Below are 23,759 nucleotides of genomic sequence, written 5' to 3'. Positions count from 1 at the left end.
TATTGTTTTTTTATTTTATTTTGTAGTAAAACCATTTCCCCCAACTTACAATACAGCCAAAATCTTAACTATTTCAACCTAAATTTGAAAACAATAAATTTGAAAACAATAAACTTGCCATCAACAACAGATGTAAGAAATACTCATACAGGTTAAGCATACTGGCGTATTTACATAGGAGTCGTACTTACATCGGTTGCTTGTTCCATGGCTGTTCCCGAGTTGGATGTTCCGTCCACCGAGATGTTCTGATTGACAAGAGCCTCGTTCTCCAGCGTCACACACAACACCTGCAGCGCGATCTCCACCATCGGCTCGCGGTGGTCGGCAAACATCAGGTGGTTGTACGGAACGCCAAACCCAACCGGGTTATACGAACACACTAGGTTGAGCAGTGAGGTAAACAACGGAAGTGCGTGTCTTCAAAACAATAAGGAGGGTCATAAGATTACAACATTCAAAGTAAACGAGTAAATATTAGTTTTAAGCTGGATTCCAGAAATTATAAGCAATTCAATGAATTTGGTTTAAAATTATTTAGCCAAATTGATATTTTAATTGGTAACCAGTCAATTCATACCATAGTAATTTTGTACCCAATTTTACCATTCCGTACCCAAGTCATTTCGTACCATAGTTATTTGGTCATTTCGTACCCAAGTCATTTCGTACCATGGTTATTTCGTATCATGTCTGTTTGGTCATTTTGTACCAAAGTCATTTAGTACCTCAATCATTTATTGTGCAGCTTAGCTGAATGAGAGATAGTAAAATGTCAAATTACTGATTTAAAAAATAAACATTAGGCTAATGCAACTATATTGAAGCCCCACCCCTTAATAAAGAAAGAAAGAAAGAACAAGAAAAAGATGATATATTACTTTTGTCTCCTACTTTTATATGTGAAATAAAGTTATAATTATTTCAAGGACGTAGGCCTATATTAGATTGTGGGGGGGGGGTCTCGTATCATATGAAATGATCATCAGTGCCATGGGTTACTTGTCAGTACGTCTTAAAAATAAACTATCACCTTCATGTGGCAATATACATATGCTCAGAAAGGTTAATTCAATGGGGTTAATGGCCACTGAAACACATTTCGTCGTTAATTTACTTCTCTTATTCATTTAAATCATTATTCATTTAAACCTTTGCTCACTTTACAAGGTATGTTTACACGTCAATGTTTATTCGTCAACAATAAAATAAGAAGTGGCATACCATGACAAAAATAAGATACCGAGTACGAAATGACTATGGTACGAAATGACCAAACATTATGGTACGAGATGGTAATAAGTAGGTACGAAATGACTATGGTATGAAATGACCAAACATTATGGTACGAGATGGTAAAAAGTAGATAAGAAATGGCTATGGTATGAAATGACCAAACATCATGGTACGAGATGGTAAAAAGTAGGAACGAAATGGCTATGGTACAAAGTGACTGTAGTACGAAATGACCAAAGCACTATGGTACGAAACAACTATGGTATGAAATGACTTTGGTACGAAATGACTAGTAACTTTTTAATTAGCCAATAACAAAAATGGTTGTAGCACTATAAAGAGCATGCAATGTTTTAAATAGTTTTTTTAAAAACTAATAATTAAATATATTCGCCAAATTAAACTTGAATTTAGCAAACACCAACTTTCAAACTGAAATTTACCAAAGTTCGGTAATAGAATTATTATGAAGAATTTTAAAAGAAATCTATATTTTCGGTCATTGTATACAGTATTCAACACTAAACTCAGTCATTGGTGGCATCAGTTAAGCAGCATTCTCATTATGTGATTAGTTGTGAGAAATAGGACATGTTCTAATGAGGTCGACTTCTACATGACTTGTCACGTAAGACTAATAGATTCCATCATATGTGGTCATGTAGGATAGAAAAAATACACCCGAGGTGGTGGAAATTTTGACCAGGAATAAGGCTTGCAGAGTCCCAGGGTCGAAATTTTCACCACTGAGGGTGTACTATTTTTTTTATCCCACATGACCGTATATGAGTCTTTTTCTCCCATTCATTCAATAAATAAACCATTATTTTACACAAACAAACAAAGATGGCTGAAAAAGTAACTTGTTTAATTGACCATTTTATCACAAATAAACTGCACTATCATATTTGTCGTGTCGGTTTCATGTGTTAAATAAAATTTAACACTACAATTAACACGATAGCTTTCATAATGAAGGTTTTCATAACAAAATATTGATCTAAAACTAACCAACTTGCATTAATATAATGTCATATATTACTAACAACGTACTACTCCCCATGTTAAAGCCTATACAAGAGATTTATTCCGTATGGGCTGTCGTCATGGTATGGGTCTGTCTTCATAGCTAGGGATGGGAGAATAATGTTGTTTTGATTTAGGTGTCAGTGCGACTAATCACGTATTAAGAATGCCCTTTTAATTGTGTAATGAATGTTTCGCTTCTTTCTTTGATTTTGACATCTCATAAAACCAGTATACAACGCACTTACCTATTTTCAGTTGAGGTGAAATAATGAATCCACGGGTTTGGAGTGTTGTGAGCATCAGCTACAAAAATCAATCATTAAAAAGTGTTTAAAGACATAAGACAATTAGTTATTAATAAGAAACAAGCTGCAAATACAGCAGAATCTCTTTGGGTCGAACTCGGAAGGGTCGAAAACACTGCAATGCTCAAACCAAAAACAAAGTCCTGAATTACACTTACACGATGATTAGCTAATGGTTAGATCGAACTACCTGATGGGTCGAACACTTTCTCTCAAGCACCGATGGGGTTCGAGCCAATGGGATTCAACTGTATATAAAAATATTAATAAAGTACCCATTTTCTTTTAATATGAAAATTTAGTATTCAGGTACTACTTTATTTCTTGTCTCTAGTTAGTCAAACAGTTGTAATATTTTGTGCTCAGTTGATATACAAATGCTTCTGTTTTTAGCGGGGTGGGAAGTGGGTAGTAGCAACCTATCTGGTCATTATATTACTGACACAAAGGGCAATTGAAGGATGAATAATAATCCCATGCAATACATCTGCTATGGTCTTATTATTTTATTTTATTATAGTTCACAAAGTATGTACATTTTCTGTTTTGTATAGACTACATTTCGAGTGATTACACTAGGTCAACTAGAAATATACTTGATTTAAACAAACTGGGCTGTAAACAATGTGTTATTTAATATAAAGAAATGTAATAGCCAACATTATTTTATGCAGCCTAATACCTACAGTGAGTGCCCCGAAAGCTGAAAGCTTACCGACAGGAGGAAGGTACATGGACTCCGAGAAGCAGGTCAGTAGGAGCTTGAGGATGTCTGTGCGGTTTTGTTCCTGGTAGCTGCTGTGAGGTGGCGAATGCGCAAACCCAACGCCAGCCTCCCATATGTACTCACAGCTGTCGATAGACAACATATCTTCGGGGTTATCCTACAAACAGATTAATATACTGTATAAAATTCTTCTGATAACAATCACAGTAAAAGTTCTAACAACCTCCTATGTGTACTTACAATTGCAGAGTATGACAAATATTTTGAAATGTCACTAGCCACAGGGCTAGTGGGTTTGTGAAAACCACTAGCCCACCAAGATAAAGCACTAGCCCAAAATCTTGATCAATTATAACTGGATTTTTATCTAATTTTTGTAAGATTACACATTTACAGTAAAATGAAACAAACACTTAAATTATGTTGTAACTTTCAGTTTTGTCGTGTTGTACGTTTGGTCTTTTTTGTCAAGTGTGATCCATCTTTATTGTCCCGTTTTCGCTTTTGCCCTCTCCCGGGGGAAAATAATTGATTAAACTCATTGTTGGTATCTAAAACCACTATCAAAATAATTAAATTTAAATGAGGGTACGACAGTGCGACACACGGTAATATATGGTTCAGTGTATTTGGTAGTGGGTTATGCTTTTAGGGCCTACTATTCATGTCGCCAGGAACGGTACTGCCAATTGCTCAAATACAGGGCATTATCCCATGTCAGACCGATATCAAAAGAATAGAACGGCGACATCTAATCCGTTGTTAATTGATGAACAAAAAAGGTATTATCTTGTATCGGCAGCTGTGAGACATTATCCAAACGTAATAGGCCAAGCCGAGTCATTGCATGTGCGGTTACCATTAAAGTAAATTGTTTTCCTGGTTGCCGATAACCATATGTAAGCGAAGTGTTAAATTAGAAAACAATAGGTAAATAAAACAAACACTGAAATTCAAAGCATGACTGGGGTTTACTTGATTGAGATTAACCTGTCGTCGCGATTGGTGATTTCCAAGTTAGCCTAAAACATAATTATGTGCGAGATTAACTACCATGTGACGTGTCCAACCAATCAAAACACGCATGTCATTAGACTTATTTCCTGTGCCAGAAACTTGAAAGGGAAAAGTAAACAATGCATGCTGTAACCGTGATGATGTAGAGATAGCATGTTACTGCAGTTTGCAGACCTAGTTCAAGTGGATTATTATTATATACTGATGATGTTGTTGATATTATTCTATGACAAACATCACAATCAAATTTATTAAACGAAATTTCAGCCGAGAGAAAAAAAAAAACAAAAAAAACCCCACGATCGAGCGACAAGGAGAGGGGGTGGGAAACCACTAGCCCTGCGGGCTAGTTGTTTTGTGTTTCTCACTAGCCCGAACTTAAAAACCACTAGCCACGGGTGTCGGGCTAGCGGATTTGTAGAACTCTGACAATTGTTAACAGTAGGTACTGAAGTTGAGCTTCTTATTTTTAATTATGTAATATTGTAAACTGATTGCGAGTGTGTTCTGTATTGTGATTGGTTAATTACATTCTTTTTCCGGGATCAAATGAAAATAACACCCGGAAAGCTTATGACGTCATTGGCAACTGGAACAGGCGAAGTTGACGATTCAAGGGTCTACAGTTAGATTGTAGCCAGGTATTTTTTTTCAAGAAATACCAAATATACAGTTAGTTCCGTAGAAAAACAATTCAGTTTACAATGGACATAACCATATGAAGTTTTTAAATTTGCGGGTGTTATTGTCTATTTGATGCTAGCAAATGTTTCATTTTTGACCTCAGGCAAACGCCTTTAATCAAAAATGACATTTGCAGGATCAAACAGACAATAACACCTGCAAATCTAAAAACTCCATATGGTTATCTCCTAACAAATATTTTGGGATTTCATCTTATTATCTTATGCTTCCGATATAAAATCAAGAATATGTAGATCCTGCTAAATTTGCAGCTTGGATAGACATATCTTCAGGATTATCTTACAGAGATTAATTATTAATTAATATTCTGTTACAGATCATTCTTTTGATAACAATCTCAGTGGTCATGATTGGAGAACCATTCTATAAGAGTTACTTATTTACAAACAACAACCATCTTACAGTGGTCATGACTGGAGAACTGTTCTATAAGATTTACTTATTTACAAACAACAAGCATCTTACAGTGGTCATGATAGGAGAACTGTTCTATAAGAGTTACTTATTTACAAATAACAACCATCTTACAGTGGTCACGATGGGAGAACTGTTCTATAAGATTTACTTATTTACAAACAACAACCATCTTACAGTGGTCATGATAGGAGAACTGTTCTATAAGATTTACTTATTTACAAATAACAACCATCTTACAGTGGTCATGACTGGAGAACTGTTCTAAAAGATTTACATATTTACAAATGACAACCATCTTACAGTGGTCATGATAGGAGAACTGTTCTATAAGATTTACTTATTTACAAATAACAACCATCTTACAGTGGTCATGACTGGAGAACTGTTCTAAAAGATTTACATATTTACAAATGACAACCATCTTACAGTGGTCATGATTGGAGAACTGTTCTATAAGATTTACTTATTTACAAATGACAACCATCTTACAGTGGTCATGACTGGAGAACTGTTCTACAAGATTTACTTATTTACAAACGACAACTACCTACAGTCAGGGTTTCTGCCAGAGGGTAAAACGGGTATGGCGCCATACCCATTTTTTTTTTTTTTTTACGTTAACATTTTGAAAAAATTAATGACTTATCATTATTGTATGATTTTCTTAACACTAACCCTAAATGTAACCCATTTTCTTTGTGGGGAAGGCCCCCCCATACCCCCTGTTGACCGTGGTTGCATTCAGTTCCATAGCACCATACCCAAAAATTTCTTTCTGGCAGAAACACTGACAGTTGTCATGATTAGAGAACTGTTCTATAAGAGTTACTTACAAACGACAACCACCGTAAAGATAAAAGTATGGTTATCAAAAGGTTGAGTTCTTTAAACTACATCATTTATAAAGATAAGACAATTATTTTTTTTATACCAAATTCATTCTTAAATTAAATAGTTTTGAAGTTGTATATATGTCTTTCAAACACTGATTAATTTTCTTTTTGTACAGGTCTGTCCATCTGTTGTCTTTTTAAATACATTTTTATTTCAAACATACATCAAGCTAATAAGATAAAAATGCCAGAATATGATATATATATTGATTCTATTGGTATATCTCATTGTATAAAGCTACAATACTCACAGGTCCCTGTTTTCTGTTGGTCGACACCGTGAAGTCGGGGCAAAACAGCAAATCCTAATTAAAAAAAAAAAAAGTTTGCAAAACATGAATAACAGTATTATTGCTTTCTCAAGTGAATCATTATTTTACATCTGTCTGGTTGCAATTTGAAATTAAATAAATAAATTTGTGAATTGTTTTATTAAATTAACTTTTAAACATGTCTAAAATTTCATATCCATGTATAAATGCATATAAAAGCACAAAATAATGGTCTTAGGTGGGGGTTTTTTGGCACAAAAACCTTCCACAACAGGAAACAAGTTTTCCATCAAATCTTTAAAGTGTGGCAACACCTACATGTCTGACACAATGTACACAATTAGAGCTGTTTGTTTTAGCCGTATCTGATCAAACTATGTAACTGAATCAAGAATTATACTCACTGACAAGGCATTGAGCAGACTCTGGGCCAGAGGTGGACTCTCCGTCTACAAACACACATGTATAAGTTATGCTACACAAACAGGAAATGATGTAAATATGACATTCACACATAATGTGATATCAACACAAAAACTCTTTTAAAACAAACAAGTGTAATTAAAATAGCCACCACAAACCTTGCTTTAAATAAAATGTCTACGGCAAAAAAAACATGCTGTGAAAACAAAAAGGAATTTAGACCACAGCAAAAAAAGTGTTGTGGGGAATTAAAACCTCCACGGCATTGCTGATTGCTGTGGGCACTAGCAGGGGTTGGACCAGGTGTCACATTGCTGATTGCCGTGGGCACTAGACAGGGTTGGACCAGGTGTCACATTGCTGATTGCCGTGGGCACTAGACGGTGTTGGACCAGGTGTCAGATTGCTGATTGCCGTGGGCACTAGACGGGGTTGGACCAGGTGTCACATTGCTGATTGCCGTGGGCACTAGACGGGGTTGGACCAGGTGTCACATTGCTGATTGCCGTGGGCACTAGACGGGGTTGGACCAGGTGTCACATTGCTGATTGCCGTGGGCACTAGACGGGGTTGGACCAGGTGTCACATTTCACCGGTTACTGATTCAAGACCAGTGTCTATTGACCGTTCAGCCAACAAGACAAATACAAAAGATCTTGTGTTTATTGGCTGCCTGATAAATTGTTGTTTTTTAAATCCACATTAAAGACAATAATGCAATATACTACTGGTATTAACTGGATAAAGTCATACCAAATGGCAATGTTCAATACATGAAACAGTCATGTTAAAAACATACACAATATCAAGTCAATTAGTAGAATTAATGTCACTTTTAATGCAAGATCTATCAAACAAACTGTTTAACATTTAACTTTTTAATTAAAAGCAAAGACCTGTAAGCATCATTTTCTAAGATGAGTGACAAATAAGCGGGTGATGAGAAAATACCTCTGCATCTTCCCCATGGCCTGGCAGTGTTGACCAGAAGAATCCGCGCCAGTCAGGGTCTTCAAAAATGTAGGGCAAAATGCGCGTGAGGAGACGCACACAGTTCAACACTGAAAATAAACAAAAAACCTGCCAGTAAATACATGTACTTACTTTTATACAAATTGGCTACGATACTGATTTCACTAATAAACTTACTACAGGATATACCAGCCTCGGTGGCGTCGTGGTTAGGCCATCGGTCTACAGGCTGGCAGGTACTGGGTTCGGATCCCAGTCAAGGCATGGGATTTTTTAATCCAGATACCGACTCCAAACCCTGAGTGTGTGCTCCGCAAGGCTCAATGAGTAGGTGTAAACCACTTGCACTGACCAGTGATTCATAACTGGTTCAACAAAGGCTATGGTTTGTGCTATCCTGCCTGTGGGAAGTGCAAATAAAAGATCCCTTGCTGCCTGTCGTAAAAGAGTAGACTTTGTGGCGACAGTGGGTTTCCTCTTAAAAACAGTGTCAGAATGACCATATTTGACGTCCAATAGCCGATGATAAGATAAAAAATCAATGTGCTCTAGTGGCGTCGTTAAATAAAACAAACTTTACTACAGGATATTTGTAATAATTTTGTAAGACTATACTAATACTCTTAATTTGTGAAATAAGCTCATTCAAAATTATTTACATTGTGAGTTTTGATGTCAGTTGTGTTCAATCTACATAACATTTTGATACGGTTATGGGTCAAGTAGTTATTATAAGTACCATATGAAATAGTCTAACACATTAGTGTCCATGTTTTGAACATTATTTATTGTAAATCTCCAGCAACATACACAAGATCGATAATTCATGATGATTATCAAAGCACATATATATAAATATAATTGATAATTTTGAAGTTTTGTTGCCACCATTAATATATTATTTAGGTATTTTACATTTATTTAGTGGGGTGACACCTCTAGCAGTCCTGACCATATAGGTAACTGAGATCTGAACACAAAGTCTTCTACCTGTTTGCTGTTCTTGGTGAGATGGGCAGCCACTGTCTGCCGCTGCCACCAGTTTCTCCACCGCCTTGTAACACAGAGTTGCCAAGTTTGACGGGGACTCTTCCCGCAACGCTCGTATCTCTGCGGCAGGAATCAGAGTAAACACATCCTGCACACAAGTCACACTTTCTGACCAAAACTGCTCCCAGAATGCCTCATCATTCGCCTCGATTGGCTAAAACAAAATAATTACATCACTTTATTTAATATGGATCCCTGTCAGTGTTTCTGCCAGAAAGAAATTTCTGGGTATGGCGCTATGGAATTGAATATTTACAGTGTGTGTGTTGAATCCAACCACAGTCGACAGGGGGTATAGGGGGCCTCCGCCAGAAATAACATGGATTAGGTTTAGAGTTATGGTTAAGAAAATCATACAGTAATGATAAAGAGTCATCAAGTTGGTCAAAAGGTTAACTTAAATTTTTTTAAATATACAAAAATATTTGGGTATGGCACCATACTCGTTTTACCCTCTGGCAGAAATGCCTGTGTATTATTGGACTTATAATAATTATATTTTAAGTTCTTATGCTCCAACGTGAGCAATTGCTCTCACCTGCGTGTGCTCGCACAATATGATTTCCATGTGGGCATAAAACAGCTCACTTCATCCTTAAACTGCTTTGTGACTGTACATATAATACATAAGTTTATTAGTTGAACAAACTTATTCATTGTTGCTTGGACCAGCAATGGAAAAACAACAAAAAATATCCAGATAATTAATACAAACAAAAGTGCATATGTCTGTTTACAGTTGGCCAACCCCTGCTCACTGAACAAAGAAACGTAATTATTCTATTCCAACAATTATGTTTAATACATTTAGCAATGAATACTGCTTACAAGATAAGGTGGTAGAGATCTATTTTGGTGTTTTTTTTAAATAGCTTTGGGGATTTCTATTTTCACTTTTTATTTAGTTTTAAATAATAATTTAATATTCGAATAACATATCGAATATATAAATATTGTTTAGTAGTAATAATTTTAATGTAAAACTTATTACTGATCTTAGAACATCTTAGTTTGTTTTTAATTTTTAGAGCACTTTACCACTTCCACAGAAAAATTATTAATGTTTGACCTAAAGCTTTTATTATCATATTCATACCTTTGTCCGACACCCAATAACAAATGTGTTATTTGTGATTGGGATTCATTAAACATTCATTCATTCACACTTTTACTGACCAGCCTCGGTGGCGTCGTGGTTAGGCCATCGGTCTACAGGCTGGTAAGTACTGGGTTCAGATACATACTCCAGACCCTGAGTAAGTGCTCTGCAAGGCTCAATAGGTAGGTGTAAACCACTTGCACCGACCAGTGATTCATAACTGGTTCAACAAAGGCCATGGTTTGTGCTATCCTGCCTGTGGGAAGCGCAAATAAAAGATCCCTTTCTGCATGTCATAAAAGAGTAGCCTATGTGGTGACAGCGGGTTTCCTCTAAAAAACAGTGTCAGAATGACCATATGTTTGACGTCCAATAGCCGATAAGATAAAAAATCAATGTGCTCTAATGACATTTTTACTGATGTCACTCACAAGTATATAAATACAAACATGCTCATGTGTGTGCGCGTGCGTGTGAATTAAAACTTAATGTGTTGTATACCAAAAACTTAAAATTGGTGAGTAAACCTCATCAGTTTTCTATGTTAACTTTTCAATATAGGAGCGATGGCTCCTACAGGTATTTTTTATATAGATAGTATGAAATATTTCAGTCGCCAAATGAAAACGACCAAATGATATCGGTCACAATGTAAAGGCTTGCTTATAAAGCATTCTGTACATAAATAAGCATTTGTGAATTTAAAAAGATAGGTAAGTATATCTTATATTTTCTCTACATAAAACAATAAGCAGTTGTGAATTTTAAAAAAAATATGGAGTATAATATGAGAGGCATGGGGTAATAATTTATTTAATCATAAATGTATACTGAACAGCAAAAGAAACGCAAGTTACAATAAGAATACGAATGGTATTTATTTTTAGATAGCATTGTACAAAACTGATGTAAACTAATAAAAAAAGTATGGAAGCCAAAAGTTTGTTAACTTCAAGTAATGTTAATAGGCATCAGTCATAAATGATAACATGGGCAGACAACTCGGACAGAGTAATCAATAAACAATATCGTGTATGTCCACCATTTGCAATCACAACTGCAACACACCTTCTGTACATGGAATGGATCAGACGGTTGATAAAGGCCATGGGGATAAGTGGAAAGGTCTGAAGTATGATTGCCTGAAGCTGAGCTGCATTTCTTGGTCTTGAACGAACATGACCAATTCTTCTTTTCAGCTCGTCCCAAGGCAAAATTCTGATGTTATGCTGCTGTAAGAAGTGAACCGCAGCCCAAGATGTGTGGTCTGGCGTTATCATGCTGGAACGTGTATTTCGGATGACGAGCCAAAAAAAGGCACTATAGGGGTTCTGAGGGCCTGATCAATATAACATTGAGCTGTAATACCATTATCCCTTCCCGACCAATATTCTGGAAGACAACTGGGCCAAGTCTTTGATTCAGGCCAATTGCAGCCCATATCATAACACTTGGGCCACCCCATGGATCTCTTTCCATCATATACTGATCATCATAACGATGTCCACGTCTGCGCCATATTCGAACTCTTCCATCAGCATGGGATATGCAAACTCTACTTTCATCTGTAAAAATCATGTCTCCACTGCTGATAACGCCAATTCCGGTGAAATGTGGCCCACTGTAAATGATTCTGTCGGTGCTGCCGAGTCAAACTGGGACGACGGGCAGGACAACGACAACTGAAAGTGTTTATACGGAGGCTACGTCTAACTGTGTCACCACTGATGGGTCGGTTGTGGACTCCAACTATCTGTCGAGCTGTTTCATTGGCTGTCAGGAATGGATCGCGAAGATGCAAGCGATGAATATGTTTGTCCTGTCGTTGGGTGGTTACACAAGGACGGCCACTTCGTGGAAGGTCAGCAGTACTGTTGGTGGTGACAAAACGATCTTGCAGACGATAAATGGTTGTGATGTGAACGTTAAAAGCATTGGCAACATTACTAACGCTGTCACCTGCCTGTAGGCGTCCAATCGCTTGTTCCCCTGTTGTGAGGTAAATCTTGGCATATTCGTACTTTTCATATTTTTATACCTTATAATGACATGAACAAAGCATGCTTTTTGATTTTCACGAGGATCTTTTACTTGACAATCCCATGACATTTTCCTATGGTATGTTTTGATGACATGCTTCAGCCGTAAATGCGAACAAAATGAAATGAAAACTGATGAAAGGGACGATTTGCTTCAAAATACACCCATTACATTACATGCAGGAGAAAAATCTAACTTTTCAATTAATTTTTAGCCTCTTTAAAAAAACTTGCGTTTCTTTTGCTGTTGAGTATATTACATACTTGAATGTAATATAATTCTCACTATAAACCATTTGGTACCCGGTATATGTTATGTATTATATTTTTTTAATTTGACAAAAATAATAAATATTCAAACAAGATACCAGTACCTTATTTGATATAAACTCCCAATTCAGAAAGTTTATTGCAATTACAAAGTCTGAAAATTATATCAAAGTTGCAGACGATTTTGAATGTACAATTAACAATTGAATGCCTTCAATGTATTCGAACATTTACGAATATAGCCGAGACTGGAAAAACCCACCTCGGCCGAAGTCGCGCTGCTTACGAAGAATGCACTGTCAGCACATGATTTCTATATTTTTTCTTACGATTCATATATCGGGGGAAAATAGAGAGAGAGATATATATATATAATAAAAAATAAAAAAATTGTTCCAAAGCAAATAATTGAAAGTTAAGTGTTGCTATTGGTGTTTTAACATTGTTTGAGCTCTTTCAAATGTGAAATCGATGTACCAACCAATGTCTGACAGAAGGCTGAGGTTATCCAAATGTGATCAGTGGTATTTGCTTTTCATCCTTTTTCCATTTCTCTTGCTAAGAACGATACCTTCTATTATTTATTTTTTCTTTAATTTCATCACTTGTTTTCTGGGGGGGGGGGGGGGGGGGGGGGGGGGGTTCTGGTTGCTTCAAAAACATTTGCAAGATATTTCTTTTTTCCACATTTTTATTTAACAGATGACATTTGAAGATGACAAACAAGACGAAGATGTGACGCGGGGAAAATATGCTATAAATGAATGAATGAATGTTTAACGACACCCCAGTACGAAAAATACATTGGCTATTGGGTGTCAAACTACGATAATGCAAACAAATAAAGTGATGATCAACATCAATATAAAAATTCAAGATTTAAATAAAAACACAGTGTAAAGAACTGTGCAAAAATACAAATATCACAGATAGATACTGACTTTTACTCAAAATTTCAATTGTATATCGAAGAAAACAAGGGGATTTGTGGTGTATTGGCCATTCTCAAAGAGAATGTCACACCCCTGCACCACGGTGAGGTTACAGCACATGCAAGGATATGCTATAAATAGACATTAAGCCAAGTCATAGACAAGCGGGGATTCCAAAACATGACCTCGTTTTTGCAATGTTAGCAAAATTAAAATGGTGATAACTTTGCATTACAGACGACACCATGCCGTATATGAAACGTTTTATGAATTCGGAAGTCAACATCAAAGAACAAAAAATTATGAATATGAGTCGCCCAACGGGCAAGTGGATTTTGATATTGATTCACTTCGTAGGTTTTTTTTTACCTTTTCTGGCGAGCGGTAGAATGCAATACTGCAGGAATGCCTATGTATTTAAATTGTGGATTCATGTCACTGTTGTCTGTAGATTAACCATTTCCTTGAACAAACAAAAAAAAAAGTCTGAAAACCATTAGCATCATCACATTTTGATGCAAAGGTTTAAACCATTACAACACTTCTATTAAATGTGTCACATGCGTAATATAATGACAAATCTTTCTGAAAGCCAGTGACATATGGTAAACAGAAAACTATCATTGGATCTAGCAGTGGGTTAAGCGTAATGCAGTTTATTGATTACCCTGGTTCCACCATGTCAAGACTCAAGGAGGAATAAAATCGTGATGCGAGACTGGGAAATAAATAAAAAATGCCAAATATTAATCAAATCAAAACCACAGAGTATAAGTGTTTAATTTTACCTGTGTCTTTGTTGTTAACTGAATGACAGCCTTTCTAAAGTTGAGTTTGGTATCAGCATTTCCCATTGTTTTCAGCTACCTTCTTCCAAAAGCAGCCGATTCCGAAATACAGGAACTACGTCAAGGAAAAAATATTTCGGAAATCATCGGATACAATCGTGGGGAAATACGTGGTATGGCGGATACATCCGATAACGTCCGAATCGTTTGATAGCGACATCTACCGACAATGACAGACATTTTATCGAGATAACTTTGTCCTCATAAATAGTCTACACAGAATATGTCACGCACAAAGCAGGGTGGCCTCAGACCACAATTAATTTCGCTATATGTTTCTATATAGCCTTAGTGGCTATAACATTTTTATTAATATCAGTAGGCCCGTGAAGTTTTGTATGTACCTTTGCCTGCATGGGGGACACATACCCTGAAAAGGACAACCCCTGTTGTCCAGCTCTTTCTCCCAGCATATTGGTTTAAACAGACACACCCTCTAAACCAGGCCGGAGTACACCCATTTTACACAAAAAGCACTACTTTTGCATGGGCCGGAATTACCACAAACAAGTCTTCAATGTCAACAAGTTACACATGTTTACAAACTACATGCTATCCCCTGTCACTTCAGGCAAACAGTTGCCACTTCATAGCTGTCTGCCATGAAATAATCACAGTCAAACAGCAGACTACTTGCGCGGTCAAACTTCCGGATTTTCGACAACCAAATGGGAAGATAACTGTAATCTGAGGCCAGGGTGACCAACTTTTCGGAATTTTTCCAACAACAAAAATCAGGATTTTTTTGTTATATCAGGAATTCCGGAATTAATGTCACTATCATTTTTCAAAATGCAATATTCTAATAATATTGTATTTTTATGCATCTTTTTGGTTATTTTGTATATTTTAATTATTTTTAGTAAAATAAATGTTTTTGTATGCTTTTTCGAAAAGTGCGTCTGTGCACTTTAAATTGAAAACAACAAGCCATTCTGGAAACATTTTTTCCATTAGGTTGGTCACCCTGCCAAAGGATAATCCACGGTTCATTTGAAGCAAGTCATATATTAAAAATATAAAGTTTCAGCAATATTGGAGGCCAAATTGAATTTCCTGTGATGCATTTCCAGACCAATCTAGTAGATGGTCGAAATCGATTCCTTGACCCCCAAAACCTCAGACTAAACACCAACATTATAAGTATGGGTTTAATAAGGTGGAAGTTACAGCCTAAGATATGAAATGGAGGCCATCTTGAATTTTTTTAAATCTTGAATCATGACCATAGGCTATGCAATGAAACGGGGGGGGGGGGGGGGGGGGGGGGGGAAATGACTATATATACCAGTAATAATGTTCAGGTTCAGCTACGATTCTGCAAGACTATTTTGACATAAGGTTTTCCCAATAACCGTCCGGCATTTCCATGTCGTCATTCTGCCAGATTGGCTCCATCTATTGAAACTTTCAATTGCTGCATTTCGGGAGGATGTGTTGACAGTTTCTCTCTAGGTCAAGGGTTGAAATAACCATGTTATAGATATTGCTTTCCTTTTGTGGCAGATCAGCATTTCTAGACTTACTCGGTCTTGACGTAGTCCACTCTCATTCATTTGTGCTCTCTCTCGCTCTCCTTCCCTCTCCCCACACACCCACATTTCTATTGTTTCACCTTCATCAATGTTTTTCAACTTACAATACTGGTATTTTTTTTCTAGTTTGCCACATGAAACTGTTGTATTGAAACAAAAACAAATGCTTTATCAGGATATCCTGCATATATTGTGATGACTGGCAATAAATAACAAGCATTCTGAGAGTACTGCTCAAGCAATAAATGTTCCCATCGGGTTAAAACTGGTTTTGTATCTCCTAAGTTCAAGGGCTTTAACTCTGTGAAAAATGTGTAAATCCCCATGAATGTCAAACTTGATCCATAACAGTACATGATAAAACTACATGCCAAATGTCAGCTCAACATCTTGAAGCACTGTGCAACAAAGGTCTGGAAAACATTAAGTGGGACAGAAGGACCGACACAAAACCTATTGTATACTCCAGTTGAACCAGCAGGGAACTAATAATTCCATTCTTATTAGTATCAGAGCCATCATAGCCAGGTGTGCGTTTGATGTTCATTGAAGAATGATAGAAGAATTCGTTTGTGTATGACCATGTCTTCAGCTCAAAATATTTTTAAAAACATAAAAAAAATGATTTAGTGTCTCGGATTGCATCTAACAAGATCTAAGATTCAAAACCCAAACAGTATGGCATGCTTCTGGTTACACAAGTATCTCACAGATTTCTCTTGCCATCATTAATCATAATTAAAGCTATGCCCTCTACACCACCTCCCCCTTAAAAACTTTAAAATACTGTTTATGAGTCTGAATGCATTCTAGGACTACCGATAGAAATTGGGTCTAAAAACTGTAAATGGGTGGTGCTTCAGAATTAGAATGAAAATGTTGGAGTAATCATGACAATGTCAGGCAACGCAAAAACTTTTCACAGCGTTTTTAGATGTTATATATTTCCCTGTAACGTAGTTACTCTATTTAAAGGAAGTCAAAGATTACTGTTTGTACCATTAACACGTCACACATCAGATCATATGTTAAGACTTTATTCAAACTGTACAAATGTCTCTGTGATAATTAATATTTGCGTCTGATTTTCTTAAATTTCTTCCTGACTCCTCTCGCCTCCTCCGTGTCATCATTGTCGTCGTCTTGGTGATGTCGTTTCTTCTTCCTTCCCTGCACACCGTCACTCATCTCCTGAAATCACCAAGTTTAATACTTAACATTACAATCTTGTGTCGCTGTATTGGAATATCATAATTTACCAAATTACCAAATGCAACTACATGTCCCCATCTGAATGAGATCTCCTAAGTTCAAGGGCCATAAAACTGTGAAAATTGGGTAAATCGCCATGAAAGTTAAACTTCATTTGTAACACTACCTGATAAAGCTTTTTGCAAAATTTCAACTCAGTATCTTTAGGCATTGCATGAAAAACAAGTCAGGAAAAGAAAGTTTTATATCTCCTAAGTTCAAGGGCCATAACTCAGTATATTATTATCATCACTTTTATATTGAAAACTGCTTTCTTATGATAATGTGTTGGATATACAAATAAAATATATGATAAGATAATCATCGTTTTTCCTGAGCTGTGTTCTCAGGAGAGTGTGTTAGAAGCTTGGTTTGATGTATATATGAAGATAAAAGAATGAAAGACCAAGATAGTCGTGACTACTGCCCACCATTTTAGCGTGTCTCTGCGCCTCACTGACTCTCTCCATGAGTAACATGACCTCCTCCTCCTCCGTCTTAAACAGCGGCAGCTGCTTCCCAATCAGATGTTCGATACGCTGGTACAGCTCTACGTCATACCTAATAGAAGAAAGGAAGGTTTGTTTTACAACACTTCAGCAGTCTTGGGAATCAGTTGGAATTTCACAATCAAATATTGGTGATGCTTAGTTTGTACCAACCAATCAACTTGTAATATACAATTAGAATAATATGAAGTTAAAATGTATTTGATGTTTTAAGAATAAGCACATATTGTCATGTTCACTAGAAAAGATGCTACAAATAGTTAATTTGTGACCCACCCTGGCGAATTCAGTCACATGTCGCAAAAAATAAATTTGACTTTTATGCATATTCTTAACCGGTAGAGTCTCAGCTTCAATGTGGTGCAAACATTATTAACATATATTGATTTTTGACAGAGTTTGAGCAAAAAATGTTCGGTGAAATGTGAGATCATTATTTTGAGATAATGGCCGCCGAAGATAAGGTCCTGGATTTTGGTCACTGGTATCAAAACACCATAGCAACAATATACTTAAAATAAAGGTACAGCTCTCAAATTTTGCACACATTAAGTTTAAATCATAAACTATATGAATAAAAAGGTTGTGTAGGTTTAGGGTGGTTAAATACGATAAAATTAAATAATTTAATACATAGTAATATTTTTTAATTTTTATTTGGTGAAAATCATTTTGCAAATTTATGAGCTATATAAGCTCCAAATTATAAATTAAGCAGTAAAATCCAGTAGATAGTAAATTTCTAAAATAATAAGTCAAACACAATATACAGAGTGAAACTATTATTATTATAACTTTTAAATGGTTTTAACATTCCGATTCCAGAGAAAATCCATGGAAGGTTGTGTGTTTTTTCGTCGGTTATTTTTGTCCTCTCTTTTTTTTCCTTAATTTTTTTGGTCTTGTTTGTTTTTTTACTTGAAAATAACTAATTGGAGAAAACTTGAGTGTTTTCTCTTTTATAGATACATTACCTGTCCTCAAACAAGTGCACCTCCCCCCCACGCAAGTGGTCTGGTCCGAACATCCCAACAGCCAATGGGATGGCCTAAATTCTTCTACTGTATACTGCTCTCTAGTTCCGGTCACATGACTGTAACTTCCTTCTTTTTCCATGAGCGCATCGCACGGAGAACAGGAAGCGGGGAGGCCCGGGCGGGATGAATCTTGAGGACAGGTAATGTATCTATAAAAGAGAAAACACTCAAGTTTTCTCCATTTCTATAGACATTACCTGTCCTCAAACAAGTGCAGCATTCAACAGATGGTGGTGGGTGCCGAGATCCGTAGATGCTTGTGATAAACTCCCCAACCGGAAAGAGGCTGACTAGTGGAAGAATAAGGCCAACCTTGGTAAACCCTCCTCCTAGGGATGCCCGTCACAGACCAATGCAGGTGATGTTAGTAAAACAACAACCAGAATGGTGGCATCCGTCAGCAGTGGCAGGTACGGCTCCTAGAACACATGAACCAGGAGGCGGAAGCCACATCTCATGCTGGTTCTGACAGGGTGGGAAGACGTAGCCACCAGGGATGCAGGTGTTAGGTAACCTCACGTATTGAAGTGTTTATAGTTTTTCAATAACAAGCGACAACCTAATGAGGTGCATCCGTCAGAACATTGAACAAAACAAGACCCCCGAATGTTTTCTGTCTAGTACACCAAAGATCTGTTAGTTCAATAACGACAACCAATAACCACATGCAGTGAAGAGTTAAGGTTATCGAGACAAAAGTTCCGGCACCAGTGCGTGAACTGTGCAAAAGAACAAAAGTCTAAGCAATCCTCACCTGTCGATTCGGTGGAACATCTCGGTATGCAGCCCAGAATCAGACAGACATCAACGGCGACGAGGATGGCTTGTATTCAACAGAGTCTGTGCAGCAACAACCGGACCCAGATGATGGAACCCCTCAACGTCTTCTGTGGAGACATCCCTCAGATAATAGTTGGCGAAGATGGAGTCCGTCGCCCAGAAACAGCCAGTGATGATGTGCTGAATGGATGTGTTGCAATGCAGGGACATCGTGGCAGCCAAGGCACGAAGTTCATGCGGATTGGAAGCAGACGGAGCAGGTAAACCCTCCTTCTGATAAGCGGTCAGGATAGAATACCGGATCCAGGTGGCCACCGTGTTCTTGGTAATATCCCTCAACCGACTCTGGTTACAGGAAAGGAAAAGTCTTTTACGATGTTGTCGAAAAGATCTGGTCCTCTCGATGTACTGGTGCAAGGCTCTAACAGGGCACAACGCCAAGTCCTCAACGTCCGCCGGACCAACGATAGAGGAGAGGGCCTGCACAACATACGAGCGAGGCGCTTGGTCTGGTAACTGATTCTTTGCAATAAAGTTCATGAGTAACCCCAAGTTGACTGCACGCCGATCTCGGTGAAAACGTACCAAATCGACATCAAGAGCATGAAGTTCTGAGACACGAGCAGCCGTGGCGAAACCGAGTAAAAACACCGTCTTCCGTGTCAAATCTTGCAGGGAAGAGGACTCGATCGGATCTCATAAGGTGCAGTCGATAACGCTCAGTAAACACCAAATTCAGGTCCCATCTTGGTGGCCGAAAACCGGTGTACTTGATCTTCAAGGGCGAAAACCTTTGATCATTTTATGGATCTCAGGAATACCCGATAACTTCGTTCCAGTAGTTACATCACGAACAGTAGCGATGACCGAAACGTACCCAGCGATGGTAGACCCCTTCAATCGTAAAGTGGTCCGCAGATATAGCAAAAAATCAGCAAGACGAGGTATCTGTATCGTCTGAGGTTTGATCTTTTTTCTAACACACCATCGGTGAAAGCAAAGCCATCTGACGTTGTAAGCCGCAGTTAGTAGATGATCTGTGCGCTTTCAAAATGGCCGCCGTAGACTGTGAAGAAAAACCTTTCTTCCTCAAAACTCTTGGAGATAAAGTCCACGCGTGCAGTTGGAACAACTGCGGACGTGGATGGTACAGTCTTGACGTGGGATGCAGCAACAGATGATCCCAGTCTGGCAGCGGTAAAGGATGTGGATCGGCAAGACGTATTAGATCTGGATACCACATCCTGGATGGCCACATCGGAGCAATGAGCAACAGGCGACAATGGTACAGCTGAAACCTCTGAAGCACCCTTGGAAGGAGGATTGGTGGAGGAAAAGCGTACGCGTCCATCTGTTCCCAGCTGATGGCCAATGCGTCGAGATCCAGAGCTTCGGGATCCGGCACCGGAGACACGTAAAACCTCAGCTGATGGTTGAATCGTGTGGGCGAAAAGATCGATGTTTTGGTGTCCAAAGTCTGTTGCACACCCATCGAAAACGCTTCCGGATGGAGCATCCACTCCGTCGGGCTGTGGAGACGACGGCCCGGGACAAAAGTGTCGGCTAGTACATTGCAAACCCCTGGAATATGACGAGCCCGAAGTTGCAACGGAATTTCGTCGACCAGCTTGTAGAGACGATAAGTCAACTGCAGCAGACTGCTGGAGTGAGTTTCCGCCCTGACGATTGATGTAAGCCGCCGCGGTCGTACTGTCTGTGGCCACCATGAGAGAGGCTTCCGTCAACATCTGTCGCCAATGAAGGATAGCGTAGTAGACTGCCAACAACTCTAACAGGTTGATGTGGAGTCCGAGTTCGACGGGAGACCACAGCCCTGAAGTAGTCTGGTTGCTTAGATGGGCTCCCCAACCTTCCAGTGACGCGTCGACGAATAGGTGATGAGTGGCTATGAAGGCCCGCATAGAGACACCTTCTAAGACGTTTCGATCGGAGCTGCCACCACTGCAGGCTGGAGCGTAGATCGTCTGGAAGTGAGATGATCAAGTCCGGATTGTTGAAAAACGAAACAAACGGGTTGAGAAACATCTGCAAGCGCCGCAACTGGAGACGGACCTCTGAGTGTCAAATCCTGGGCAGAAGTGAGGAGACCCAGGAGACTCTGCAACAACCGCGGAAGGTCATTGGAGCGGTGAGGGCTATGACAATCATGGTCTGGATCTTCTCCCAACGGTCTAAAGGAACTTGAACGAGGCCCAGGTCGGGTCGAAGCCAAGCGCCTATGAACTGTAGAGACTGTGTGGGAGCCAGTCGAGATTTCTCGATGTTGATAATCCAACCCAGCTGCTTGAGAAAGTCCATGATGAAGGCAACATGTGCAGTCAGCCCTGTCTTGCTGTGACACCTCATCAGGCAATCGTCGAGGTATGGGTAAAAGGATATACCTCTGCGATGCAGGAAGCGTGACATCGGAGTCGTGATTCTGGTGAACAGCCATGGCGCTATGGATATCCCAAAGGGCAGGACTTTCCATTCGTAATGCCGACCCTGTAGCACAAACCGTAGGTAGTGATGGAAATCGGCATGCATCGGAACGTGCAGGTAGGCGTCCTTGAGATCTAGCGAGGCAAGCCAATCCCCCGGTCTGATCACGGCTATGATATCTCGCAACGTTAACATCTTGAAGGTCGGAGGAGGAGACAGATAGCGGTCGTTGAAGACCGCCAAGTTGTGAATCATTCGCCAGCTCTGGAGAATCTTTCTTTGGTACTAGAAAGATGTCCGAGTAAAATCCGGGTGTTAAGTGTACTTCCGAAATGCTGCGAACGGCTCCCTTCTCCACCAGCTTGTTGACGGGACTCCTGTAGAACCTTGACTTGCGCAACGGAATTGCCGCGGTTCTCGAGGTGAAGTGGTCAATGGAGGGATGGCAGACAATTGCAGACGATACCCTGTCTTCAAGATCGACGTGACAAACGATCTTGGCAAAGTGTCTGCCAGTTTCGCCAATAACGGCGAAGTCGACTTCCGACCATGGATCTTTCGACCGGTGTGGTACACACCGGAAGCGTCAAAACCGAATCGTTGTGTTCTGGTTCAAAATCAGGGGCGGGCGTAGGTTGAAGCAATCTGAGCAGTCCACGATCTGTTGGCTGGCGTCAACGTCGACCAGGCTTCCCCTGGGTCCGAGCTGGCGGACCGGATGGTCGTCTGACCGGAAACCTTCGAGAAGGTTGACCTCGAAAGGAACCTCTCCAGCGTTTAGATGGTGGTTGTGGTGTGAATGTAGACTTCCGCTTTGTAGATTCCAATGTTGAAATAAGTTGCAACGCTTTGACAGTTGCTGTCGACTGTTGGTCCTTATCATTGGCCTTCACACACCTCAGAAATTTTGCCTGCAAATAGCTTAGTTGCTGACCACGGTTGAGCTAACAGCTCCTTCTTATGCTGAAAATCCAAAGTGGATTTCTTTTTAAATAAGCCTGGCGACGATATTGCATTAACATCGAGGACATCGAAGTCACCGAAGACGTCAGGAAAGCTAGCATCTGCGCCGATTGCTGAAATAGCGCGTAGCACCGTGCATCTTTTGCCTGGGTGGCCATCGCCGCAAGGAAAACGTCCAAGTAAGATAATACAAACAAGCAACGTCTCTGGGCAGTATCCATGGCTTGTACTTGTTTTGTCCGTCAAATCCACGGTTGACGACTTCCCAAGACGGTGAACATCTTCATCCAGGACGGAGCTACATCTGTAAAGGTCATGTCAAACACCGGATACATACGGTGGACCCCCCAAGTCGGGAAGGCGACGAAAGACGCTGTGTCTTTAAAAGTGCGGTCTAAATCCGTCGCCACCTCGGATACGAGTGTACCGGCAGCCAAGGAACGGATCACCACATCTTCTTCCGGAGGGGACATCAGTCGCTATCATCGGTGTCGGTCCCTTCTTGGGACGGCGTTTGGTGGATGTGGCAAGGACGGCAACATGTCATAGGACTGCCGCCAAGCAATCCCTCATATTCATATGATCAGAAGATTCAGTCTCATCAATGACGGAAACCGCTGTAGGCGCTGCATCTCCAAAGTCTCGAAGCACTCGAGCACAGGCTAATCGATCCCCGCCGAAACAGAATTCACTGGTGAACCGGACCGTGGACGGTCCCGTCGAGAACCCTCTGAAGCGTCAATAGAAGGTCTGCGCTGCCGATCCACGGAACCCGTAGGGAGACGTGCAGGTCGTGGGGAACGGCTACGAGCCCGGCTCCGGTCCCGGCTCCGCTGCGCCGAAGATGACTTTGAAGATCGGTGATCCTTGGAGGCCGTGGAACGCCTAACTGATTGAGTCGCTTGTCAGAGGGCTGCGTAGTAACTGCAGGCCTGTCATCTGAAGTCTTGCATCCTGGAGCCGCACCCCCCGAAGAGGGGGACTTGAACCGGACCTGTCCCCAAACCC

The 23,759-nt window shown here is 39.5% G+C and overlaps 2 protein-coding genes across 2 annotated transcripts in view; both read right to left on the bottom strand.

Annotated features, from left to right (window-relative positions):
• The window catches only part of LOC121378332 (protein HID1-like), a 44,691-nt gene extending 30,186 nt beyond the window's left edge, over positions 1-14,505 (bottom strand). The window contains exons 1-8 of the mRNA XM_041506452.1: positions 14,175-14,505; positions 8,987-9,200; positions 7,976-8,085; positions 7,006-7,050; positions 6,581-6,634; positions 3,286-3,454; positions 2,511-2,568; positions 192-420 (exon numbers count right to left, since the gene is read on the bottom strand). Coding sequence (XP_041362386.1) covers positions 192-420; positions 2,511-2,568; positions 3,286-3,454; positions 6,581-6,634; positions 7,006-7,050; positions 7,976-8,085; positions 8,987-9,200; positions 14,175-14,240 — 945 coding nt within the window. The 5' untranslated portion in view covers positions 14,241-14,505. The remainder of the gene's footprint in view (positions 1-191; positions 421-2,510; positions 2,569-3,285; positions 3,455-6,580; positions 6,635-7,005; positions 7,051-7,975; positions 8,086-8,986; positions 9,201-14,174) is intronic.
• Positions 14,506-16,790: 2,285 nt separating this feature from the next.
• The window catches only part of LOC121379172 (probable ATP-dependent RNA helicase DDX47), a 30,413-nt gene continuing 23,444 nt past the window's right edge, over positions 16,791-23,759 (bottom strand). The window contains exons 12-13 of the mRNA XM_041507671.1: positions 17,452-17,581; positions 16,791-16,960 (exon numbers count right to left, since the gene is read on the bottom strand). Coding sequence (XP_041363605.1) covers positions 16,838-16,960; positions 17,452-17,581 — 253 coding nt within the window. The 3' untranslated portion in view covers positions 16,791-16,837. The remainder of the gene's footprint in view (positions 16,961-17,451; positions 17,582-23,759) is intronic.

Source organism: Gigantopelta aegis, chromosome 8 (assembly GCF_016097555.1).
Source record: "Gigantopelta aegis isolate Gae_Host chromosome 8, Gae_host_genome, whole genome shotgun sequence".
Taxonomy (NCBI): domain Eukaryota; kingdom Metazoa; phylum Mollusca; class Gastropoda; order Neomphalida; family Peltospiridae; genus Gigantopelta; species Gigantopelta aegis.
Note: the sequence above shows the minus strand (reverse complement) of the source record. Positions and strands in the feature narration are given on the sequence as shown.